This window comes from Nomascus leucogenys, unplaced genomic scaffold, assembly GCF_006542625.1.
Source record: "Nomascus leucogenys isolate Asia unplaced genomic scaffold, Asia_NLE_v1 000683F_127431_qpd_obj, whole genome shotgun sequence".
Lineage (NCBI taxonomy): Eukaryota > Metazoa > Chordata > Mammalia > Primates > Hylobatidae > Nomascus > Nomascus leucogenys.
In genome coordinates this window covers 39051-59568 of record NW_022096908.1, presented here as the reverse complement: position 1 = coordinate 59568, position 20518 = coordinate 39051, and the positions used below count along the sequence as shown (strand labels likewise).

The following is a 20518-nucleotide window of genomic DNA, read 5'->3' as shown; positions in this document are numbered from 1 at the left end:
AGGTTATTTGTGTTTTGTTATGTCTTTTTCATCTATTAGTTGTTATAAACAGGCACAGATTCTTAATTACTTCCTTAGATAAATCAGTAACGAAACTGCTGAGTTAAAAGTATGTACATTTTTCGGGCTTTAAATAAATCAGTTAAATTGTCCTCCGGAAAGGCTGTACCAATTTCTTTCCTACTAGGAGTGTTTAAGAATGCCCATTTGCCCAGCACCCAGCATAGATCAGTACAGACATACAATAAGCAATATCTCACTGTATTAATGGGCCTGTTTTTGCTACTGAAGTCACACTTTCTTTTTCATGGGGGGTGGTGGTGGGAGGAGAGGACATTTGTATTTCTTCTTTTGTGAATTACCTGTTGCCATTTATCCATTTTTCTACTGGTGTGTTTGCCTTTTTTTTTCTTGCTCTGTAAGAGTTCTCTATATATTAAGGGCATCCTGTTGTCGCTATATGCGGTGTAAATAAGTTTTTTCAACTTATTATTGCTGTACATGTCTAACTTCAATCCCTGGGAGAAGAGACAGATTTGAATCCTCCACGGCACATAGCTCAGTCTCTCTTCTGTGGCAGGCGCTCAACATATATGCCAAGATGGGCGAATTATTTTTGTCCAAGCTACTTTATGAAACTCATTCTGCCCCACTCCAGAAATGGAAGGGATCCGTCAAACGTTCAGACTCCCCTTGCTCACAGCAACATCAACACTGTCTCCTTGTTTCCTTCATTCATCTAACAAATGTTTACTGAGCCCCTGGTATGTGCCAGGTACTGTTCTTGGCACTAGGAAAACCATAATGGGCAAAATCTTTCATTCTAGTTGGGGACACAGATAATAAAGAAAACGAATAAAATATGTATGATGTTCAATTGTGATCAGTGCTATAAAGTACATCAAAGTACAGATGGGGAGACTGAATTTGTAGGCAGCATGGTCATGGTAGAACTCGCTGAGAAGGGGCGTGAAGGTGGAGGTAGAGGGTTTAGACAAGTGGATAGGTAGAGGAGAAGGCTTCTGAGCAGACTAAGCAACGCACAGAAAGGGCCCAAGGCAAGAGCAGGCCCGGTGCATTTAAGGGACAAGAAAGACGTCCGTGTGGCTGCAGTGCAGTGAGCAAATTCAGGAGGCAGGGGAGGGGCGCAGGTCGTGCATGGCTTTGCAGCCGTTGTCAGAACTCTGCTTTTCTTCTGAGTGAAATGGGAGGATTGGAGCAAAGAAGTGGTGTGGTCTGCCTTATGTTGTAAAAAGACAGCCCTGGCTGACACATTGGGACTAGACTGGGGTGGGGGCAGAGCTGGAAACAGGGAGACCTGTAGTAGTGCAGGTGAGAGATGATGGCATCGTGGACCATCTCGGTGGTAGCACTGGAGATGCTGAGGAGGGGCCACATTCTGGGCATAGTTTGATGGCAGTAGAGCCAGCAGAATTTCCCAGTGCAAAATGTGAGATAGGAATAAAGAACGGTGCCGCGGATTTCAGCTTGAGCAACTGAAGGATGCAATTGACATTAACTGAGATGGGGAAGATGCAGGTGGGGCAGGTCCAGAGGAAAAGATCAGAACTTTGATTTTAGAAATGTGGAGGCCGGGAGTGGTGCTCATGCCTGGAATCCCAGCACTTTGGGAGGCTGAGGCGGGTGGATCACTTGAGGTCAGGAGTTTGAGACCAGGCTGGCCGACACGGTGAAACTCCGTCTCTACTAAAAATACAAAAAAATTAGCCGAGCATGGTGGCGGCACCTGTAGTCCCAGCTACTCAGGAGGCTGAGGCAGGAGAATCACGTGAACCCAAGAGGCGGAGGTTGCAGTGAGCCGAGATCGTGCCACTGCACTCCAGCCTGGGCGACAGAGCGAGACTCCGTTCCATCTCAAAAAAAAAAAAAGAAAAGAAAGAAATGTTGAATGTGAGGTATGTATTTCATCAACATCCAAGTGGAGAGATTAAGAACTGAATTGAATACACAGTATACACTAATAATAATAGCTGTATATAAGGCTGGGCACAGTGGCTCATGCCTGTAATCCCAGCACTTTGCGAGTCTGAGGCAGGAGGATTGCTTGAGCTCAGGAGATCGAGATCAACCTGGTCAACATGGTAAAGCCCCTTCTTTACAAAAAAAAGTACAAAAATCAGTCAGGTGTGGTGGCGCACCTGTGGTCCCAGCTCCTCAGGAGGCTGAGGTGGGAGGATCACTGGAGCCTGGGAGGTGGAGGCTGCAGTAAGCCATGGTCGCACCACTGCACTGCAGTTTGGGTGAGAGTGAGACCCTGTCTCAATTTAAAAAAATAAATCGTTGTGTCTAAGTGATGGGATTATAGAAAAGTTTTTCTTTCTCCTCTTCCCACTTCTTACTTTGCTTGGTCTTTGGAATTTTTCAAAATTTTGAAATCATAAACAAGTTTTACTTTTATTTTAAGTTTATTTATTTATGAGACAGGGTCTTGCCCTTTCGCCCAGGCTGGAGGGCAGTTTCGGGATCTTGGGCACTGCAACCTCCGCCTCCCGGGTTCAAGCGATTCTCCCGCCTCAGACTCCCTGGTAGCTGGGATTACAGGCACCTGCCACCACGCCCAGCTAATTTTTGTGTTTTTAGTAGAGACGGGGTTTCACCATGTTGGCCAGGCTAGTCTCAAACTCCTGACCTCATGATCCACCGGCCTCGGCCTCCCAAAGTGCTGGTATTACAGGCATGAGCCACTGTGCCCGGCCAAGTTTTACTTTTATAATAAAAAGTAAACCATATTAATTTTTTAAAAAAATAATAGCATGTAAGTTATAACATATAAGAGGAATAATTGAGGCTTGTGTCCAGAACTTGAAATTTAAATTTAGGTCAATTCCACATTCTCTGCAATCCCACCGCAGGCCAGACGCTCTGCTAGTTCAGGGGATATTGAGATGAACAAAGGTGGTTCCTGCCCTGCCACAGTGCATTGTTCAACAGGCTCCAGGCCCATCCCAGTAAATGCTATCATCAAAGTCCTAACCAAGACCTGGGGGAGTAGGAGGAGGAGGTAGCAGTGAGACTATACACATCCCTGTACTGTAAAAATGGCGAAAGCATGCAGATCAGTAGCCTCTGGGCCACACCGAGTGAATTTTAATGCAGGACGGAAGCACACAGATGGGTGAGCAGGTCTCTCTTTACTGAAACACAGAATATGTGCCAAGGTGAGTCCAAGGACACCTCTGGGAACAGGTGAAGCCCCTCCCCACACATATACTCTGGTGGACGGGAGCGAGGGTCCTGTTGCCACATCTGGGGTCAGGGGCTTGGACCTGCTGCCCTTCCTGGGAACCTTGTGTACCTCTCAGCACCGTAACGCAGCTGCAGTCTGTCGGTGGGGGCCCAGGCCGGGGCAGCACCCTCTTTTGGTGTACAGGACATGCCTGGCTGCAGCTGATGTCCGTTAGCCTCTCCTGACGCGCAGTAAGGAGACCTGGAGGCGAGGCACGTGGGCATGGAGTTCCCGGCGGAGCTGGAGAGCAAGGGAGCCAGCTGTCCTTTCAGCCCATCTGGCCCATGAGCTCACCACAGGCAGAGGACAGGAAGGGACAGTGGGACAGAGTGCATGCGGAGGACGGCAACCCTTCCTGGGCCTCCTACATGCCCGACACAGGCTGGTGCCTCACACACATTATGTCATCTAGACCTCACAGCAACCTTGTAAAGCAGGTGTTACGATCCTCATTTTATAAGGGATGAAAGTCGCGTGGAATAACTTATCGAAGATCACACAGTTGGGAACTAGAATTCACACCCAGATCCAGCTGGTTCCGAAGCTCATTGTCTAATCCCTGAGCCCAAACTGTTGGGCTGTCCCCGGACACGAGAACTGACACCCAACCCCACATGGCCTGGTGCCTGCGCCTCAGCTGCTTGACCTGCTCCTGATCTCCCGGTTTCTTTCCGATTCCTGAAATCATTTCTGGTTTGGGGGCTTAGACCTGAGATTCAAAACTGGCTTCCCAGCCGGGTGCAGTGGCTCACACCAATAATCCCAGTGCTTTGGGAAACAGAGGTGGGTGGGTCACCTTAGGTCAGGTGTTCGAGACCAGCCTGACCAACATGGAGAAACCCCGTCTCTACTAAAAATACAAAAATTAGCCAGGAGTGGTGGTGGGCGCCTGTAATCCCAGCTACTAGGGAGGTTGAGGCAGGAGAATCGCTTGAATCTGGGAGGCAAAGGTTGCAGTGAGCCAAGATCGCGCCATTGCACTCCAGCCTGGATGACAGAGCGAGAATCTGTCTCAAGAAAAAGAAAAGAAAAAAAAAAGAAAAAGAAAACAAAACTGGCTTCCCAGCCAGGCGCAATGACTCATGCCTATAATCCCGGCACTTTGGGAGGCCGAGGCGGGTGGATCACAAGGTCAAGAGCTCAAGACTAGCCTGACCAACATGGTGAAACCTGAAACTCCATCTCTCCTAAAAATACAAAAATTAGCCGGGTATGGTGGTGCGGGCCTGTAATCCCAGCTACTCAGAAGGTTGAGGCAGGAGAATGGCTTGAACCTGGGAGGCGGAGGTTGCAGTGAGCCAAGATCGCACCATTGCACTCCAGGCTGGGCGACAGAGCGAGACTCAGTCTCAGAAAAGAAAAGAAAACAAAACAAAAACAACTGGCTTCCCCCTCCCACAAGGATTCACACTCGCTGCTTTGCTTATCACGTGCCGGGGCATTTGTCATTTATTTGGCCATCGGGTGTCAAACCCCCGTGCCATGTTTAGGGAACTCGTTACAGTGGGAGTCACGATGGGCCTTGCTGCCGCTAAGAGAACTCCAAGGACACAGATATCCCTTCTTCCCATCCCCTGGCACCTGGCTGTGGGCTCAAGGGAGTATAAGGGCTAAGCTCGGCCTATCGAATGTTCCTACTCAGGACTTTGGCTCTGGAGCAAAAAGTCCAGCGAGACAAAAAGGCAGCGAGAACCTGTGTGAACGGGTGCGCAGGCTGCGTGATGCCCATTGGCTGTGACGGCATCCAATAGTGACTGACCAGCAAGAGGGACAGTGTCCCAGCCAGCGTGATCCCATTGTCTGGCCCCCAGAGCCCCTGGGGGCCCTCCCGCCTATTTTCCAAGCCTGCTCTCCTGGCATTGCTTTGATTCTATGCACTCTGGGACGCTGCCAGCAAATCCCCCTTTTACTTATGACAGACAGAGGGTTTCTTTCGCCTGCAACAAAGGAGCCCACTCTCCACGGACATATCTTGCTTCCGTCTGCTAAGGGCAATCACTCCACCTGTCTAGCCTGGCTATGAACCCTACACCTGGCATAAGACCCCCAGCCAGCATCTCTGCCAGGTTTACCCTTGCAAGGGATGACAGGAAGCCTGAGCCACTTTTAAGCGGTGCGGCACCCATTGACTCTGAGAGGTGCTAAATGCAAGCTTCAGGTATCAGCAAGGGCGCTGTCAAAGAGGCAACCCACATTAGACCGTGCACTGGGCCTGTTTTCACGGTCACATCTGTGAGCAGAGCTTAGACACTTCCCATCATGCCCCATCTGCTACTTTGTACTGCACAGTAAGAGAACCACCGCCCCCTCAGCAAGGCCAGGCCCGTGACATCTGCACTGAGCTGACGCAGTCTAACCTCCAACAAGCCACACCATCCCCATCCCCAAAACCCTGACCCCGGAATTTCACCATCGGAAGTTCCGTCCAGTGGGTTTTAGGAGAATTTTCCCAGCCTGTGCAAATACATCCCAGTCATGGTCCTCATCTACAGTGCCCATCTCTGGGGATTTTTCTGCCCAGCCTCCCTATGTTCTTGGGGCCCATCCTTCCTCCTGTGGGATCCTGATTGGGTTGTCAGTCATGGTGACCCTTACAGGCCACGGAGACCTGCTCTTCCCCGGATGACATGAAAATTTGGGGAGAGGGAGCCGGGCGCGGTGGCTCATGCCTGTAATCCCAGCACTTTGGGAGGCCAAGACGGGCAGATCACGAGGTCAGGAGATCGAGACTATCCTGGCTAACACGGTGAAACCCCGTCTCTACTAAAAAAAATACAAAAAAAATAGCCGGGTGTGGTGGCGGGCGCCTGTAGTCCCAGCTACTGGGGAGGCTGAGGCAGGAGAATGGCGTGAACCTGGGAGGCGGAGCTTGCAATGAGCTGAGATTGTGCCACTGCACTCCAGCCTGGGCAACAGAGCGAGACTTTGTCTCAAAAAAAAAAAAAAAAAGAAAGAAACAGAAAAAAGAAAGGAAAAGAAAATTTGGGGAGAGGGAAGTGCCTTGTGAATCTACGGCTAACAAGGCTGCCTTTTCATACATATGAAGAAAGACTCAAGAATGAAGGGAGTAGAGCTAAGACAGCGAGAGAAAGAGAAAGCCCCCGTGATCGCGTTGAAGCTGCTGGATCCAGCCGTACTGAAGCTGAAGAGAAGCTTCTAGGTTCCTCAGACCTTGCTTTTTTTTTTTTTTTTTTTTTTTTGCATAAACTGCTCTGACTTGGGTTTCTGCCACTTGCAACCAAGAGTCCGGCCTACCCTCCCATCAATATCACTGACCTTCACCTCAGGGGCCAGAAGGCCAAGCTTCCCAGGACCAGAAGAAATTGGGGGCTCCGGCAGTCACGTGTTTACATTGCAGAGAAGGAAATGAAGAACTCGGAGAAGGCACAGAAGCAAAGCCAGGCAGAGACCCTCAGATTCAGCTCCTAATTATCCGTAAGAAACGAGACTCCCTTCCAAATGTGGTAGCTGCTCTTCTGTGTCCTGCGGGTCTTCCCGGCAGCCCCTGCAAACCTCACCCCTTCCTCTACTGCCCTGGCCTGGAAAGTGCCTGCTCACCTGCTGCATCAGCCTTTCTGCCACTCTGGGGTCAGTGAGGTCTTCCAGGGAGGCCACACTCAGTCGCAGGAGAAGGAAGCCTCCATTTTCACCTGCGAATGGAGAACAGTAGGATGAAAATCAGGGCTGGGCGCGGTGGCTCACACCTGTCATCCCAGTTACTCAGGAGGCTGAGGCAGGAGAGTTGCTTGAACTCGGGAGGTAGAGGTTACAGTCAGCCAAAATCAGGCCACTGCACTTCAGCCTGGAAAACAGAGCAAGACCCCGTCTCAATAAATAAATAAATAAATAAATAAATAAAATCAAAGAGACAAAACACAAGGCCACGAATATGAACTTAAAATACAAAGTAAATGAAAACCTTTTCTTCTGAGTTTATCATGTGCTCCAATTGCACGAAAAAGGAGGATGAAATATGGCCGGGCGCGGTGGCTCACGCCTGTCATCCTAGCACTTTGGGAGGCCGAGGCAGGTGGATCACCTGAGGTTGGGAGTTTGAGACCAGCCTGACGAACATGGAGAAACCCCGTCTCTACTAAAAATACAAAATGAGCCGGGCATGGTGGTGCATGCCTGTAATCCCAGCTACTCAGGAGGCGGAGGCAGGAGAATCGCCTGAACCTGGGAGGCGGAGGTTGTGGTGAGCTGAGATCACAGCATTACACTCCAGCCTGGGCAACAAGAGCGAAACTCTTTCTCAAAAAACAAAAAAAAAAACCAAAAAAAAAAAAAAAAAAAAGAGGAGGATGAAATAGACACATATATTTGCTTCCGTATGTACATTTCATGTGCAGAAAATGACACACAAGAGGCAACCCCACGGGTTACATGTGTGAAGAGAAGTGCCGGGTGGGGGCACGGCCAGGGCAGAAAGACATTTAATGGTGTACCTTTTTGTACCTTTCCATTTCCAATCATATGAGTGTCTTATCTAATCAACAAATAATAAGTATTTTTCTTTCCAGGGAAAAGAAGGAGCGATCAGACTGTCACTGTGTCTATGTCGAAAGGAAAGACGTGAGAGACTCCATTTTGAAAAAGACCTGTACTTTAAACAAGCTTTGCTGAGATGTTGTTAATTTGTAGCTTTGCCCCAACCTCGAGCTCACAGAAACATGTGTTGTATAAAATCAAGGTTTAAGGGATCTAGGGCTGTGCAGGACGTGCCTTGTTAACAAAATGTTTACAGGCAGTATACTTGGTAAAAGTCATCGCCATTCTCTAGTCTCAATAAACCAGGGGCACCATGCACTGTGGAAAGCCGCAGGGACCTCTGCCCTGGAAAGCGAGGTATTGTCCCAGGTTTCTCCCCATGTGATAGTCTGAAATATGGCCTCGTGGGATGAGAAAGACCTGACCGTCCCCCAGCCTGACACCCGTAAAGGGTCTGTGCTGAGGTGGATTAGTAAAAGAGGAAAGCCTCTTGCAGTTGAGAGAGAGGAAGGCCACTCTCTCCTGCCTGCCCCTGGGAACTGAATGTCTCGGTATGAAACCCGATCGCATATTTGCTCAATTCTGAGATAGAAAAACCGCCCTGTGGTGGGAGGCGAGACATGTTGGCAGCAATGCTGCCTTGTTATTCTTTACTCCACTGAGATGTTTGGGTGGAGAGAAACATAAATCTGGCCTACGTGCACGTCCAGGCATAGTACCTTCCCTTGAACTTAATTATGACATAGATTCTTTTGCTCACATGTTTTTTGCTGACCTCCTTATTATCACCCTGCTCTCCTACTACATTCCTTTTTGCTGAAATAATGAAAATAATAATCAATAAAAACTGAGGGAACTCAGAGGCCGGTGCTGGTGCAGGTCCTTGGTGTGCTGAGCGCCGGTCCCCTGGGCCCACTGTTGTTTCTCTATACTTTGTCTCTGTGTCTTATTTCTTTTCTGTCTCTTGTCCACCCAACTAGAAATACCCACAGCTGTGGAGGGGCAGGCCACCCCTTCACTTTCCAGGGCAGTTTAGCTACCATCTTTAACCCTGTCAGATGGGGTCGTGTTACCCACCTCATAAGGCTGTTTTGAAGGTTAAATAGAGGAGATAACATATGCAAAGCTGATGGCACACTGCCTGGCATCAGGTAACATATGCAAAGCTGGTGGCACACTGCCTGGCATCAGAGAGAATGTTCAGCTGGGGCCAATGCTTACTGGCTGTGAAATGTGTTTATATCACCCCTACCTACAATACAAAAGATATTCAATAATATCTTTCTGTACTGAGTGGTTGTGATTAATATTTGTATTCCCACCTCCCCCAGAAAGGTGGGAGCAAGCTGCGGATACACAGAGATGAGGCCCAAGTGCAGAGTGACAGGAAGTGGAGGTGGAGGCTACAGGCTGACCAGAAGCTGGACTGACCAAGCAGCCTCTGACAATGAACTTCTCCCCTTTGAAGTCCCTGTTGCCTCAAAGATGTAGCTTTAAACTCCCAAGACTTTGCCGTATTTATTTGTTTATTTTATCTTACTTTTTTTTTTGAGATGGAGTTTCACTCTGTCTCAGCTCACTGCAACCTCCACCTCCCGGGTTCAAGTGATTCTCCTGCCTCAGCCTCCCAAGTAGCTGGGATTACAGGCGCCCACCACTGTGCCCAGCTAATTTTCATATTTTTAGTAGAGACGGGGTTTCATCATGTTGGTCAGGCTGGTCTCAAACTCCTGACCTCAGGTGATCTGCCCACCTCTGCCTCTCAAAGTGCTGGGATTACAGGTGTAAGCCACCGCGCCCAGCCTGTATTAATTTATTTTAAGTCACTATCTATGGCATAAATCCCAGGAAATGCATCCAGCAGGCCCCACTTTCATGGGGTCCGAGCCCATCAGAGAGCAGCAGCTTGGGCCTGATGCCTGCCTGCTGCTCCTCTGTGTGGCTATGGCTGAAATAGAAGCTTCCAGAGCTGCTCAACAGTGCACTTCATGGAAGGTCAGAGCTGGACAGGACTTCAGCGCCCATTCCAACCCTCTCCAACTATGGGTGGGGAAACTGAGGCCCAGAGAGGGACAGGGACTTGCCCAAGGTCACTTGGGTTGTTAGAGGCAGAACCGAGACCGCAAACCATTTCTCCGGACTTCCATCTCCACCTCTTTCCATACACAACCCTCCATCTGCCTTTTCCTGATTTCGTCAAGAACCACTAGAAGATCATGAAGAGGTGACATCAGGAGCAGGCTCTGAATAGGCTCCAGATCCTTCCTTCCTCTCCACTCCTCAAGTGCGGTGACGTCCTGGAAACTCCGCATCCCAAATCCCCGAAGATCACCGGCAAGAACCACTTACCTGCACTCCCGTCTGCGGTCGGCCTCGTCCGAGCAGTGGTGGGCGTGGCTGTTGGGGGCTTCATCGGGGTTTTCGCTGAGGTCGTGGTCTTGGCTAAGGAGCTGTTCGTCCCTTGGCTGCTGCTGGTTGTAGTCGGAGGGACAGAAGGAAGAGGGTCCCTGCTGGTTGTAGTCGGAGGGACAGAAGGAAGAGCGTCCCTGCTGGTGGGGCAGGGCCCCTTGGTCGTGATGCCCGTGGTGGGTGTCTCTGAAGGGGTGAAGTTCTCGAGGGCGGCTTCCGAGGGGCTGTAGAAGGAAGCAGAGCTCCCAGCAAAGGAAGTGGTTTTGTCCACTGCTGACCCAGCCTCTATGGAGACCGGAGCTGCTCCTGAGACTCTGACGTAACTTGGTGTCTCAACAGAGAGGGCTGAGGTTTCTTCCAGGGGATTCCCGCTAACTGTGGCCAGAGCTCCACTGAGGGTTGTGGCCCTGGGTGCTGTCACTTCTCTTTCTGTGGCACTGTTGGTGGGGAGTGGGGTCCCAACCATGGCATCAGGTGCAGCTGACTCTGCGGTGCCGGCTGTGGACAGGGTCTCGGGAGAGGCTGTGGCCTCTGTGACGTGTGGTTTTGCGTCAGTGGAGTCAGGCAGAGCTGGTGGATGGGACGTGGGCGAGGCCTTCACCCCTTCCGTGGGGATGTGATCTGTGTCTGAGGCCCCAGGGATGCTGGAAGTCGTTGTTTCTATTTCTGTGATGCTGCAATTGATAACCTCGATGTGGGTGACGGTCACCAGGGCTTCAGCGAGCAGAGTGACGTCAGATCCCGGGGACCATGAGGGGGTGATGACCGGATGGGGGCCGTCGGAAGAGGCGCTGCTCTCTGAGGCCCGTGAGGGGGTGATGACCGGATGGGGGTCGTCGGAAGAGGCGCTGCTGTCTGAGGACAGGCCCTTAGCTTCTTTGGAGGTGTGAGCCAATGTCAATATGTCCATTGCGAGTGTCTTTGCCTCTTCAGAGCTGTCATCGGTGCAAAGGGTGTCAAAGATGGCTTCCTCGGGATCACTGCCTGTGACGGTCTGAACTGTGGTCATTCCGCCTCTCTCGGGGCTTCCACTGGCGGCTGATGTCTCCACAGAGGTGGCAATCAGCACCATGAAGTCGGGAGGTGTTTTTGTGAAAGTCCTGGTCTCTCTTGCAGGGGAAATCCCCTTGGCTCCCCTGGGCTCTGCTTCTGGAATGGGGCCGGCTGGGGTTGCGGCCCTAGAAGAGGTCTCAGCACTCAGCGTTTGAGTTTCCAGAGCGGCGTGACCCGGTGCTGGAGTCATAGCGGGCACTTCTGTGTCGTCTGTTGTCGTCGCAGTGTCTGCTCTGCGGGTGCTGGGGCCTGTGTTGGTTAAGACTGACTTGGTGAGCCTGGGTTCCAGTGGGCTTCACACAAGCTATCGCGTTTACACCCTGGGCACTTCTTGGGGGAGGGTGGGCAGGGGAGTGCCGTTACCTCATTTTTCATCTACATAAGCGAACAAGAAGGAGGGAGTCCTGGGAAGCCCAGGCCCAGCGGCAGCCACGGAGCTGGGGTTGCCATGACTAGCGTCCTCTGAAGCCCCGACAGCTCACTTGGGGCCAGCAAGCCCTGGGATCTGCTGGCTCTCGGCCTGCGTCTTTAAGAGGGGATGTGTGGGGCCAGCGTCCACCTTCCAGGGTGAGCCAAGGAGGCAGACCAGCGTCCAGGACTCGCAGAGCTTTCTGAACCTGTGTCCCCTTCCCCGGATACTTTTCTCATCCAACACATGCTTCCCCATGGAAGTAAAAACCCTTAAAAGACGAGAAAGGCCTATGATTTGCCTTTCGGGGTAGCTGGGTGGATTGAGGGGGAGGAACCTCCAGCGACAGGGTGGGCAGTGCTGCTGCCGAAGCGAGGGAGCTGGCAGAGTCCTTGGGGCTCTGGCAAGGGAAAGAGGGCACTCGCCACCCTGCCGAGGCCCCTCCTGAATGAGGGCTGAGGACTGCAGGGTTGGAGCCTGGGAACCACAGAAACTGTGGCCAGGCATTTTCCACAGGACACAGGGAGCCAGCTCAGGAAAAACCTAGCTTTCCAGAGAGCGGCTGCTGGCACTTCTGCCTAGAGCAGAGGGCTGCTCCCTTGCCTGGCCCTGAGGAGGGAGGAATGGGGGTCCCGAGGGAGGCTACGGTAGGATACTTTCCCCAGAGACAGGGTCTTGCTCTGTTGCCCAGGCAGGCCTTGAATTCCTGGGCTGAAGCGACCCTCCTGCCTCAGCCTCTTGCGTAGTTCACTACAAGATCTTTTCTGGCCTGAGAAAGGGGCCTCCCCTGTCTAGAGGGAGATGGGGCTCTCCCTGTGAGTAGGCCAAGGAGCCTCTTGGAGAGGGTTTCTAGATTTAGCAAATAAAAATACAGGGTACTCGGTTAAATTTGAACTTGCATTTCAGATAAATGACGAATAACTTTTTAGCATGAGTATTTCTCATGCAATATTGGCTACATACTTACACTTAAAAAGAAATTGTTACCTGAAATTCAAATGTAACTGGATGCCCTGTATTTTATCTGGTAATCCCAGTCTTGGAAGGAAAAGGATCAAATACGAACCCCCTAATTCTCTGAGCCTTCTTGGTCCAGCCCACACAGCTGGAAGCCCGAAGGTGGAGCTCTTGGAGTCTGACCTCTCCTGGCACACGGTTTGAGATGGTCTTTACCCGGCTCCACTGGTCCAAAAGTAGCCCATAGATCCAAAAGAGGCCTAGCACCTCTCCCCAGGGCGTCAGGATGGGGCCCCAGGTCCCCGGCTGCTTGTCCTGTGGACCTCAGGGAATGACGAGGCAGGAGTCAAGAGCCTCGGCTGCAGCTCCTGCTGTGCCGCCCACTACCGGCTCTGGGGTCAGATGATCTGCTGGTTCAAATCCTGACTCGGCCTCCTACTAGCCAGGCCAGTATCCAGACCCCTCCCAGCCTCCACGTCCTCACCTGAGAAAACAGGGTCACAATAGCTGCCTTGCCAAGGTGGTGAGGACAGTGGAGAAGGTGAAAGGGCTTATATTCCAAAGCCCACAAGGTGAGCATCCCTCCCCCATGGAGTCCTCTCCCGGGCCACTGGAAAGCACACACAGTGGATTTGACCATAGTGAGGAGTGCGGGCTGCACCCCCAGGCAGTGTCGGCGAGTCCTGGGCGCCTGCTCTCATCGCTGCTCCGGTGCGGCCCAGCTGCACACACAAATCTCACTTTTGTAGGAACTGTTTGTCTGCCTTCATAATACAGTTTCTGCTCCCCACTTCAAGGCCTGAGATCATTTCTCTGAGCCTTCTTGGTCCAGCCCACACAGCTAGAAGCCCAGAGTGGTGCCCTTGGAGCCTGACTTCCCCTGGCACATTTTCCGGCTTGTCCAGGAGCCCCGGGGTGTCCTTTCTGCTGTGAAACCTCCTCGTGCTCCCCAAGCCCACAGTCTCTCGGGTCCAGGGGGGTCTCCTCAAATATGGCAAAGCCCGGCCCAGCCCCTCGGTGGCTCCGGAACACTGCGGCTCTCCTGGTACAGTCTTCAAATCTGGTGGAGAGGAAAGCGTGTGGACTTGGGACCCTGAGCTGGAGAATCTGCTCTCCGCCCTGTGACCCTGGCCAAGTCTCTCAGCTCCAAGCCTGCATTCTGTACCTGTAAGGTGGAGCTCACGGGACACGTGCGGCGTAAACCAGGCCACGGTGAGCACAGGCAGGAGGCCGCGGAGTGCAGTGCTCAGGCCTGTGTGGAGTCAGATCCTGGCTCCGGAGTTCTTACTGGATCCCCAGAAGCACAGTGGCCTCATCCTTAAAGCAGTGGAGGTGGGGGATGGTAAGAACAGGGCGGATCTTGGAGGGCCATTGTGAGGGTTAAAAATATAATGTATGATAATGCTGTGTCAAAGTAGATTCCTCGGTCCTAACAAATGTGCCACTCTGGTGGGGGACGTCGATGATGGGGGAGGCTGTGAGTGGTGGGGATGGGAACTCCATACTCTCCACTCCAGTTTCTTTTTTTTTGAAACAGAGTTTCACTTTTGTTGCCCAGGCCAGAGTCCAATGGCAAGATCTCAGCTCACTGCAACCCCCACCTCCCAGGTTCAAGCAATTCTCCTGCGTCAGCCTCCCAAGTAGCTGGGATTACAGGCGCCTGCTACCACACCTGGCTAATTTTGTATTTTTAGTAGAGACGGGGTTTCTCCATGTTGGTCAGGCTGGTCTCCAACTCCCGACCTCAGGTGATCTGCCCGCCTCGGCCTCCCAAAATGCTGGGATTACAGGTGTGAGCCACTGCACCCGGCCTCTCCACTCGAGGTTTAGAGTGAACCTAGAACTGCTCTAAACAAATAAATAAATAAATCCTTTTTTAGTTTTTAATGTATGTGATGAGTTTGGCACAACTCCTATTAACGACAGGTCAGGGTTCGTTCCCGTCTTTCACAAAAGCCCTGCCTCTCAGCATCCACTCTTCCCAAGCAGTTTGTGGCAGTTGGACTTTTCACACGAAATCTGTATTTTGAAGGAAATCCATGCTAGGTAATACACTTGGAGGAGTCAGAATCTTGTTAAGCCACATTCTTCAGCTTTCTGCACAATGATCACCAGCTGGCACCTCCCTGCACCCCGGCTCTGTGCCCCACTTACTCTCCCACGTTCATAAGGACAAACTCTCAGCCACCCCTTACGATGGCAGCGTCATGGTTGATTAGTGTGTACTGCAGCGCCAGGCACCCTTACGCTCACACACACCGTCATGGTTGATTAGTGTTACTGCAGCGCCAGGCACGCTTACGCTCACACACACCGTCATGGTTGATTAGTGTGTACTGCAGCGCCAGGCACCCTTACGCTCACACACACCGTCATGGTTGATTAGTGAATACTGCAGCGCCAGGCACGCTTACACTCACACACACCGTCATTTGCACACTTTTTATCATCAATAATAGCACTTCACAGGTAGCCCTGTGGTTCCTTATAATCAACCCGAGAGAGCCTGCCCTTGCCCGTGAAGGGTGGCTCATACTGAAATTCCCTCCCAGAGCCCCACTAGGGGAGAGGCCCACCAGGCCCCTCTGGCTTCCTTACCTGCAGAGCTCCCAGGGACCCCAACCTCCCAGCAGAAGAAGAAAAGAAGCAGAGTCAGACCCCAGAGACAGCCCATCCTAGTTGGCCACTGCTGCCCCACAGAACTGCTGGCTGTCTCTCACGGGTACCTTTTCCTGCTTCCTCAAACCAGGGAGGAGGGAGGGGCAGCCTCCTGCCCAGGTGTGTGGCCAGGTGATCACAAATGTGCAGGCTGAGGGCTGGCAGGTTGAGGCTGTCAGCAGGCTGACCCCCCCTGCCTTCCTTGCCTAGTAAACACTGAAATTTGATTTGAAGATATGGAATCACTAGCTTTTTTTTTTTGACATGGAGTCTTGCTCTGTTGCCCAGGCTGGAGTGTACAGTAGTGAGATCTCAGCTCATTGAAACCTCTTCCTCCTGGGATCAAGCAATTCTCCTGCCTCAGCCTCCCGAGTAGCTGGGATTACAGGCATGTGCCACCACGCCCGGATAATTTTTATATTTTTAGTAGAGACGGGGTTTCACCATGTTGGCCAGGCTTGTCTCGAACTCCTGACCTCATGTGATCCGCCTGCCTTGGCCTCCCAAAGTGCTGGGATTACAGGCGTGAGCCACCACGCCCAGCCAAATCACTTCCACAGTGACACTGACCCCTCAGTCTTGTGCTGGGAAGGCCACAGGAGGTCACGTTTCACCACCACCCCCTCCTGTGCCTGGAGCTTGGGCTTTGAGTCAGACCCGGATTTCATTCCTGGTCCTGGGCATGATTAGCTCTATCACCGAGGGTGAATTTCAGAGCCAGGCTGAACCTTCACTTCCTGCTCTGTAAATGGATAAACGCTACCTCGCCGGGCTGTTGTCATGAGGATCTCATGCGATAGTAAAGCTCTCACACGGTGCCTGCTACACAGTTGATGCTCATCAAAAATATACACATCTTAGGTGCTCAGCAAATGAGCGAGAACCCTGACATCCACCCTGATCCTCAAGCGTTGGGGAGAAGAGACGGCTCCCCAGTGTGGGACAACTCCAACTGCTAATATCCTTCCATCTTCATCATCCTGTGATTCTGCATCCCAGTCAAAGCCAGGAACATCGGCCAGCTGAAGGCATGGGGCTGGGGAAGAGACTAGCTGGGAAGAGAGAAAAGATGAGGGCACTCATCTGGTCTCAGGGCCTAGGAAGAGAGGACGCGTGAGGGTGATGACTCAGCCAAGCTAGAGATGCAGCCATGAGAAGGGACATGTAGTTACTGAATATATTTCCAAACGCCCTAGAGAAGAATCTTACTCCCTCCGTGTGCCACGGACGTGAACTGTTATGGCCACTGGCCAGTGACCAGAGAAGGTAGCTTGGGAATTTCAGGGCAGGAGCGCTGATGAAGGCAGCTCTTGGGTAGAAGAAAGCCTGCTGGATCCGCATCAGGGAATCACAACATCTCAGAACTGGAAAGAACTTTAAAACCAGGCCCGGTGCAGTGGCTCACGCCTGTAACCCCAGCGCTTTGAGAGGCCAAGGTGGGCAGATCACTTGAGGCCAGGAGTTCGACACCAGCCTGAGCAACATGGTGAAACCCCATCTCTACTAAAAATACAAAAACTAGCTGGGTGTGGTGGCTCATGCCTGTAATCCCAGCACTTCAGGAGGCCAAAGTGGGCGGATCGCTTGAGGCCAGGAGTTCGACACCAGCCTGACCAACATGGTGAAACCCCATCTCTACTAAAAATACAAAAACTAGCCGGGTGTGGTGGCATGTGCCTGTAATCCCAGCTTCTTGGGAGGCTGAGTCAGGAGAATTGCTTGAACCTGGGAGGTGAAGTTTGCAGTTAGCTGAGATTGCTCCACTGCACTCCAGCCTGGGCGACAGAGCAAGACTCTGTCTGAAAAAAGAAAAGAAAAAGAAAATCAGAAGGTCCACGTTCCATTTCCAGCTCTCTCCTTAACACTGACCCAGGAGCTGCGTGAACGTACAAGTTATCTGCCCTCTCTGGGCCTCTGTCAACATGATCTACAGGGTCCTTTTGGCCCCGTGGTCTGGGGTTCTGCATTGGGTGTGTGACATTGTCTTCCAGAAATTTACTCTGCTCTGGGCTATGCTGCTGAGAAGAAGGAGGGAATGGGAGGGAATGGGAGGAGGAAGACTCCCCAGAAGAGGTTGAGGGGGGTCCATAGGGGACAAAACCCAGCACTTGGGGTGGGGATCTTGGACACCATTGATCTGTAGGCTGAGCCCCTTCCATCCTCCACTCAGCCCCAGCTCTTTGCTTATCAAATGAGACAAGGACCCCCTCGCTGGGAGGAGTCAGGTAGGGAGAGGAGGCCAGGGCCACAGCAGGGACTGTATTCTCTTAGACCCCATGTAGTAGCTGCGATCCACTGTGAGGCATATCCCAAGGGAAGATGGAGAAGAGACTAAACAAGAATGCAGCTCCTCTCAGCCACCCCAGCCCTCCTCCAGCCCCACCCCTGCAGGGATTGGGGCTTCCTCATTCCAGCAGCAGGTGAGTCCACCCCAGCCCACTGCAGATGAGGAAGTGAGGAATCCCTGGAAAGGAAGCCTGGCTGAAAGCTTCCCTGGGTTTGCTGAATTTTGGACCATTTTCCTCGGTATTTGGGAAATTTACAAGCCTGGCAGATGACTGTTAGCCCTGGGGCCATAACAGTCTTATGCAGAAAGTTCCTGGGCCATATTTTAGCCAAACTCAGCTCTCACCGTGAATGAGCATAGGAGGCTAGTTCATTAATTTAACAAACACATGGAATTCCTTCTATATGCCAGACATTGCTCCAGGCACTTGGAATACATCACTCAGTAAAAGAGATCCCGGCCTTCATGGAACAACTTTCCTAGTGAAGAGAGACAGCAAACTGTGAACCCTGAATATCTGAGACAGTTCTCAGTTAATTTAGAAAGTTTATTTTGCAAAGGTTGAGGACTCACATCCATGACACAGCCTCAGAAGGTCCTGGTGACACGTGCCAAGGTGGTCAGAGCATAGTTTGGTTTTACATGTTTTAGGGAGACATGAGACATCAATCCACATATGTAAGATGAACATTGGTTCAGTCTGGAAAGGTGGGACAACTCAAGCAGGGAGGGGGCTTCCAGGTCACAGGTGGGTGAGAGACAGATGGTTGCATTCTGTTGAGTTTCTCGTGAGCCTCTCCAAAGGAGGCAATTAGATATGCATCTATCTCAGTGAGCAGAGGGGTGACTTTGAATAGAACGGGAGGCAGGTTTGCCCTAAGCTGTTCCCAGATTGACTTTTCCCTTTAGCTGAGTGATTTTCAGGGACTCAAGATAGTTTCCTTTCACCTTTCCGCTTTTCTTTTTTAAACATGTTTTGGAGAAAGCATTGTAGAAGAAAATGAGTCTCTGGTCTCAGGTTTGTCTGGTCTCTCAGGGCTAGGATAGTTTATTCCTAGATAGGTAGGTCCTGAGTTATTAGGAAAGCTCATTTTTAGCAAGTTGAGAAAACTCAGGTCCTATGAAGAGAAAATAGGGGGAGGAGGGGAGAAAAACAACAAACAAAATAACGATCCTAGAAAATCGATATGGGCCACATTACTCTGAAGTCCATATATCAGTAGGCAGGTATGAAAGTAGCTTATATATGTAAATAGGCTGCTGTTATTTTCTTCTGAAGTTTAAGTTGTCTAGCTTCAGTTCACAGGGCTTCAAAAAGCACAGCTTAGCTTTCAGTGACTCCAAATTAGGAAAAATGGGAAAAAAGAAAGGGAAAAAATTGAAAACGTTATATTGAAGACTTGTAGCCAAGAAAAATTAGAATTTGATCCAAACTGTAGAAAATAATAAAAATGTAAAAACATTGGGCAAGACTAGAATCTAACAACAGGTGTACTATAGTTTTTAAAACATAGTTTTTCTCTCTCCAGTTTCTCATTTTTACTAAAGACAAATCATGGTAGGACTGATTTCCTTCATTATACTTGGCCTGATTATTTGTATACAGTGCAGCAAGAATAATTATTTTTTTACACAGGCTTTTAAACTGGCTTTGATGGAACTTTGTTCCATAGAAGGAATCTCAGAAAAGACTTGTTTAAAGCTAGGCCCTGCCATGGATTTGTACCATCAAATACCTATGAGTTGCATGAATTCCTCTCCTCTTGAGGTTCCAAGATAAAACTTGGGGCTCCTGGGCCTGTCAGAAAGTGACATTCTTTACTTACCACAGGTCAGGAACCCTGTTCAGGGACTGTGTAGACAGGGTATGCAGCCAGTTTTCCCAAGGGGCTTTTACTGGCTCCATAAAACAAGTTTAATTCCTTAAAGGAAAACACACCATTCCAGTCAAAGCCATGATAGAATAACCAGTTTCTCCAAATGTGTCCTGTTACAAATAAAAACAGATTATTATTGCACTTATGCAAATAACTATATTGCAATAAGTTAAGAATACTCACAAATAGTTTCCAAATTCAGGAGAAATCAGGTAGAGAAACAAATATGCTCCAATTTTTGTTCATAGGAGTATAATAACTTGTTAAAAGCTGTCAATAGCTCAAAAGAAAAGTTTCCTTGACTCTGAAAAAACAAAACAAAGAATCAACAACGTTTTAAGCAAAAAGTCAAAAAGATTACTTCAGTCCATGCAGTTAATTCCTGTTCTGCTTGATATTCATGAACATTTCAGCTCTCCATGAGTCCCAAAAGTTTGTCCTCTATTCTGATGTCACAATCTCCAAAGTTATCAGAAACCTGCATTCAAGAGCACCTTTTAGAGTTTTATAGCTGATTACAAAACCACCTTCTTTTTTTTTTTTGAGAGAGTCTCACTCTGTCACATAGGCTGGAGTGCAGTGGTGTGATCTCAGCATACTGAAACCTCTGCCACATGGGTTCAAGTGATTCTCCTGCCTCAGCCTCCCGAGTAGCTGGGATTACAGGCACCTGCCACCGTGTCTTGCTAATTTTTGTAGTTTTAGTAGAGACAGGGTTTCACCATCTTGGCCAGGCTGGTCTTGAACTCCTGACCTTATGATCCACCCACCTCGGCCTCCCAAAGTGCTGAAATTACAGGTGTGAGCCACTGCACCCAGCTATAAAACCACCTTCTAAAGAGGACCAAAACAAGACAATTGTCTGTGGATAACAAAAAGTTTTAGGGCAGCCATAGTCAAAGACACAATTGACAAGGAAATTTGTTACCTCTGTGGCACAAAATAATGTAACATAACAATTATTACCGATAATGTACACTAAGTCATATCAGAATTATAGGAGTTTCTGGTAATTTTAGAACACATACCAATCACATATTTATACAAATACAGTCCAAAGAAAGCCAAACACAATTTCATACTTGACAATGCTTTCTGTATAATTTTTATACCAAATAAGCCAAATTATG

At 50.2% G+C, this 20518-nt stretch overlaps 1 protein-coding gene across 1 annotated transcript; it reads right to left on the bottom strand.

The window, feature by feature from the left end:
• Nucleotides 1-3418: 3418 nt before the first annotated feature.
• On the bottom strand, nucleotides 3419-15240 carry LOC100581909 (mucin-20). Its single transcript, XM_030808859.1, has 4 exons — nucleotides 15165-15240; nucleotides 10088-11449; nucleotides 6806-6897; nucleotides 3419-3487 (listed from the first exon to the last, which is right to left on the bottom strand). Exons 1-4 carry the CDS (start codon nucleotides 15238-15240, stop codon nucleotides 3419-3421), a joined length of 1599 nt encoding a protein of 532 aa, XP_030664719.1.
• Between the last annotated feature and the right edge of the window lie 5278 nt (nucleotides 15241-20518).

What these genes read in the sequence shown, in the direction of transcription:
- LOC100581909 (XM_030808859.1), bottom strand. Translation starts at nt 15,240, where the DNA reads ATGGGCTGTCTCTGGGGTCTGACTCTGCTTCTTTTCTTCTTCTGCTGG. An exon ending in GGTCCCTGGGAGCTCTGCAG is followed by an intron (nt 11,450 to 15,164) that starts GTAAGGAAGCCA and finishes TAACCAACACAG; the next exon opens with GCCCCAGCACCCGCAGAGCA. An exon ending in CAGAAAGGCTGATGCAGCAG is followed by an intron (nt 3,488 to 6,805) that starts GTGAGCAGGCAC and finishes CTTGCTCTCCAG; the next exon opens with CTCCGCCGGGAACTCCATGC.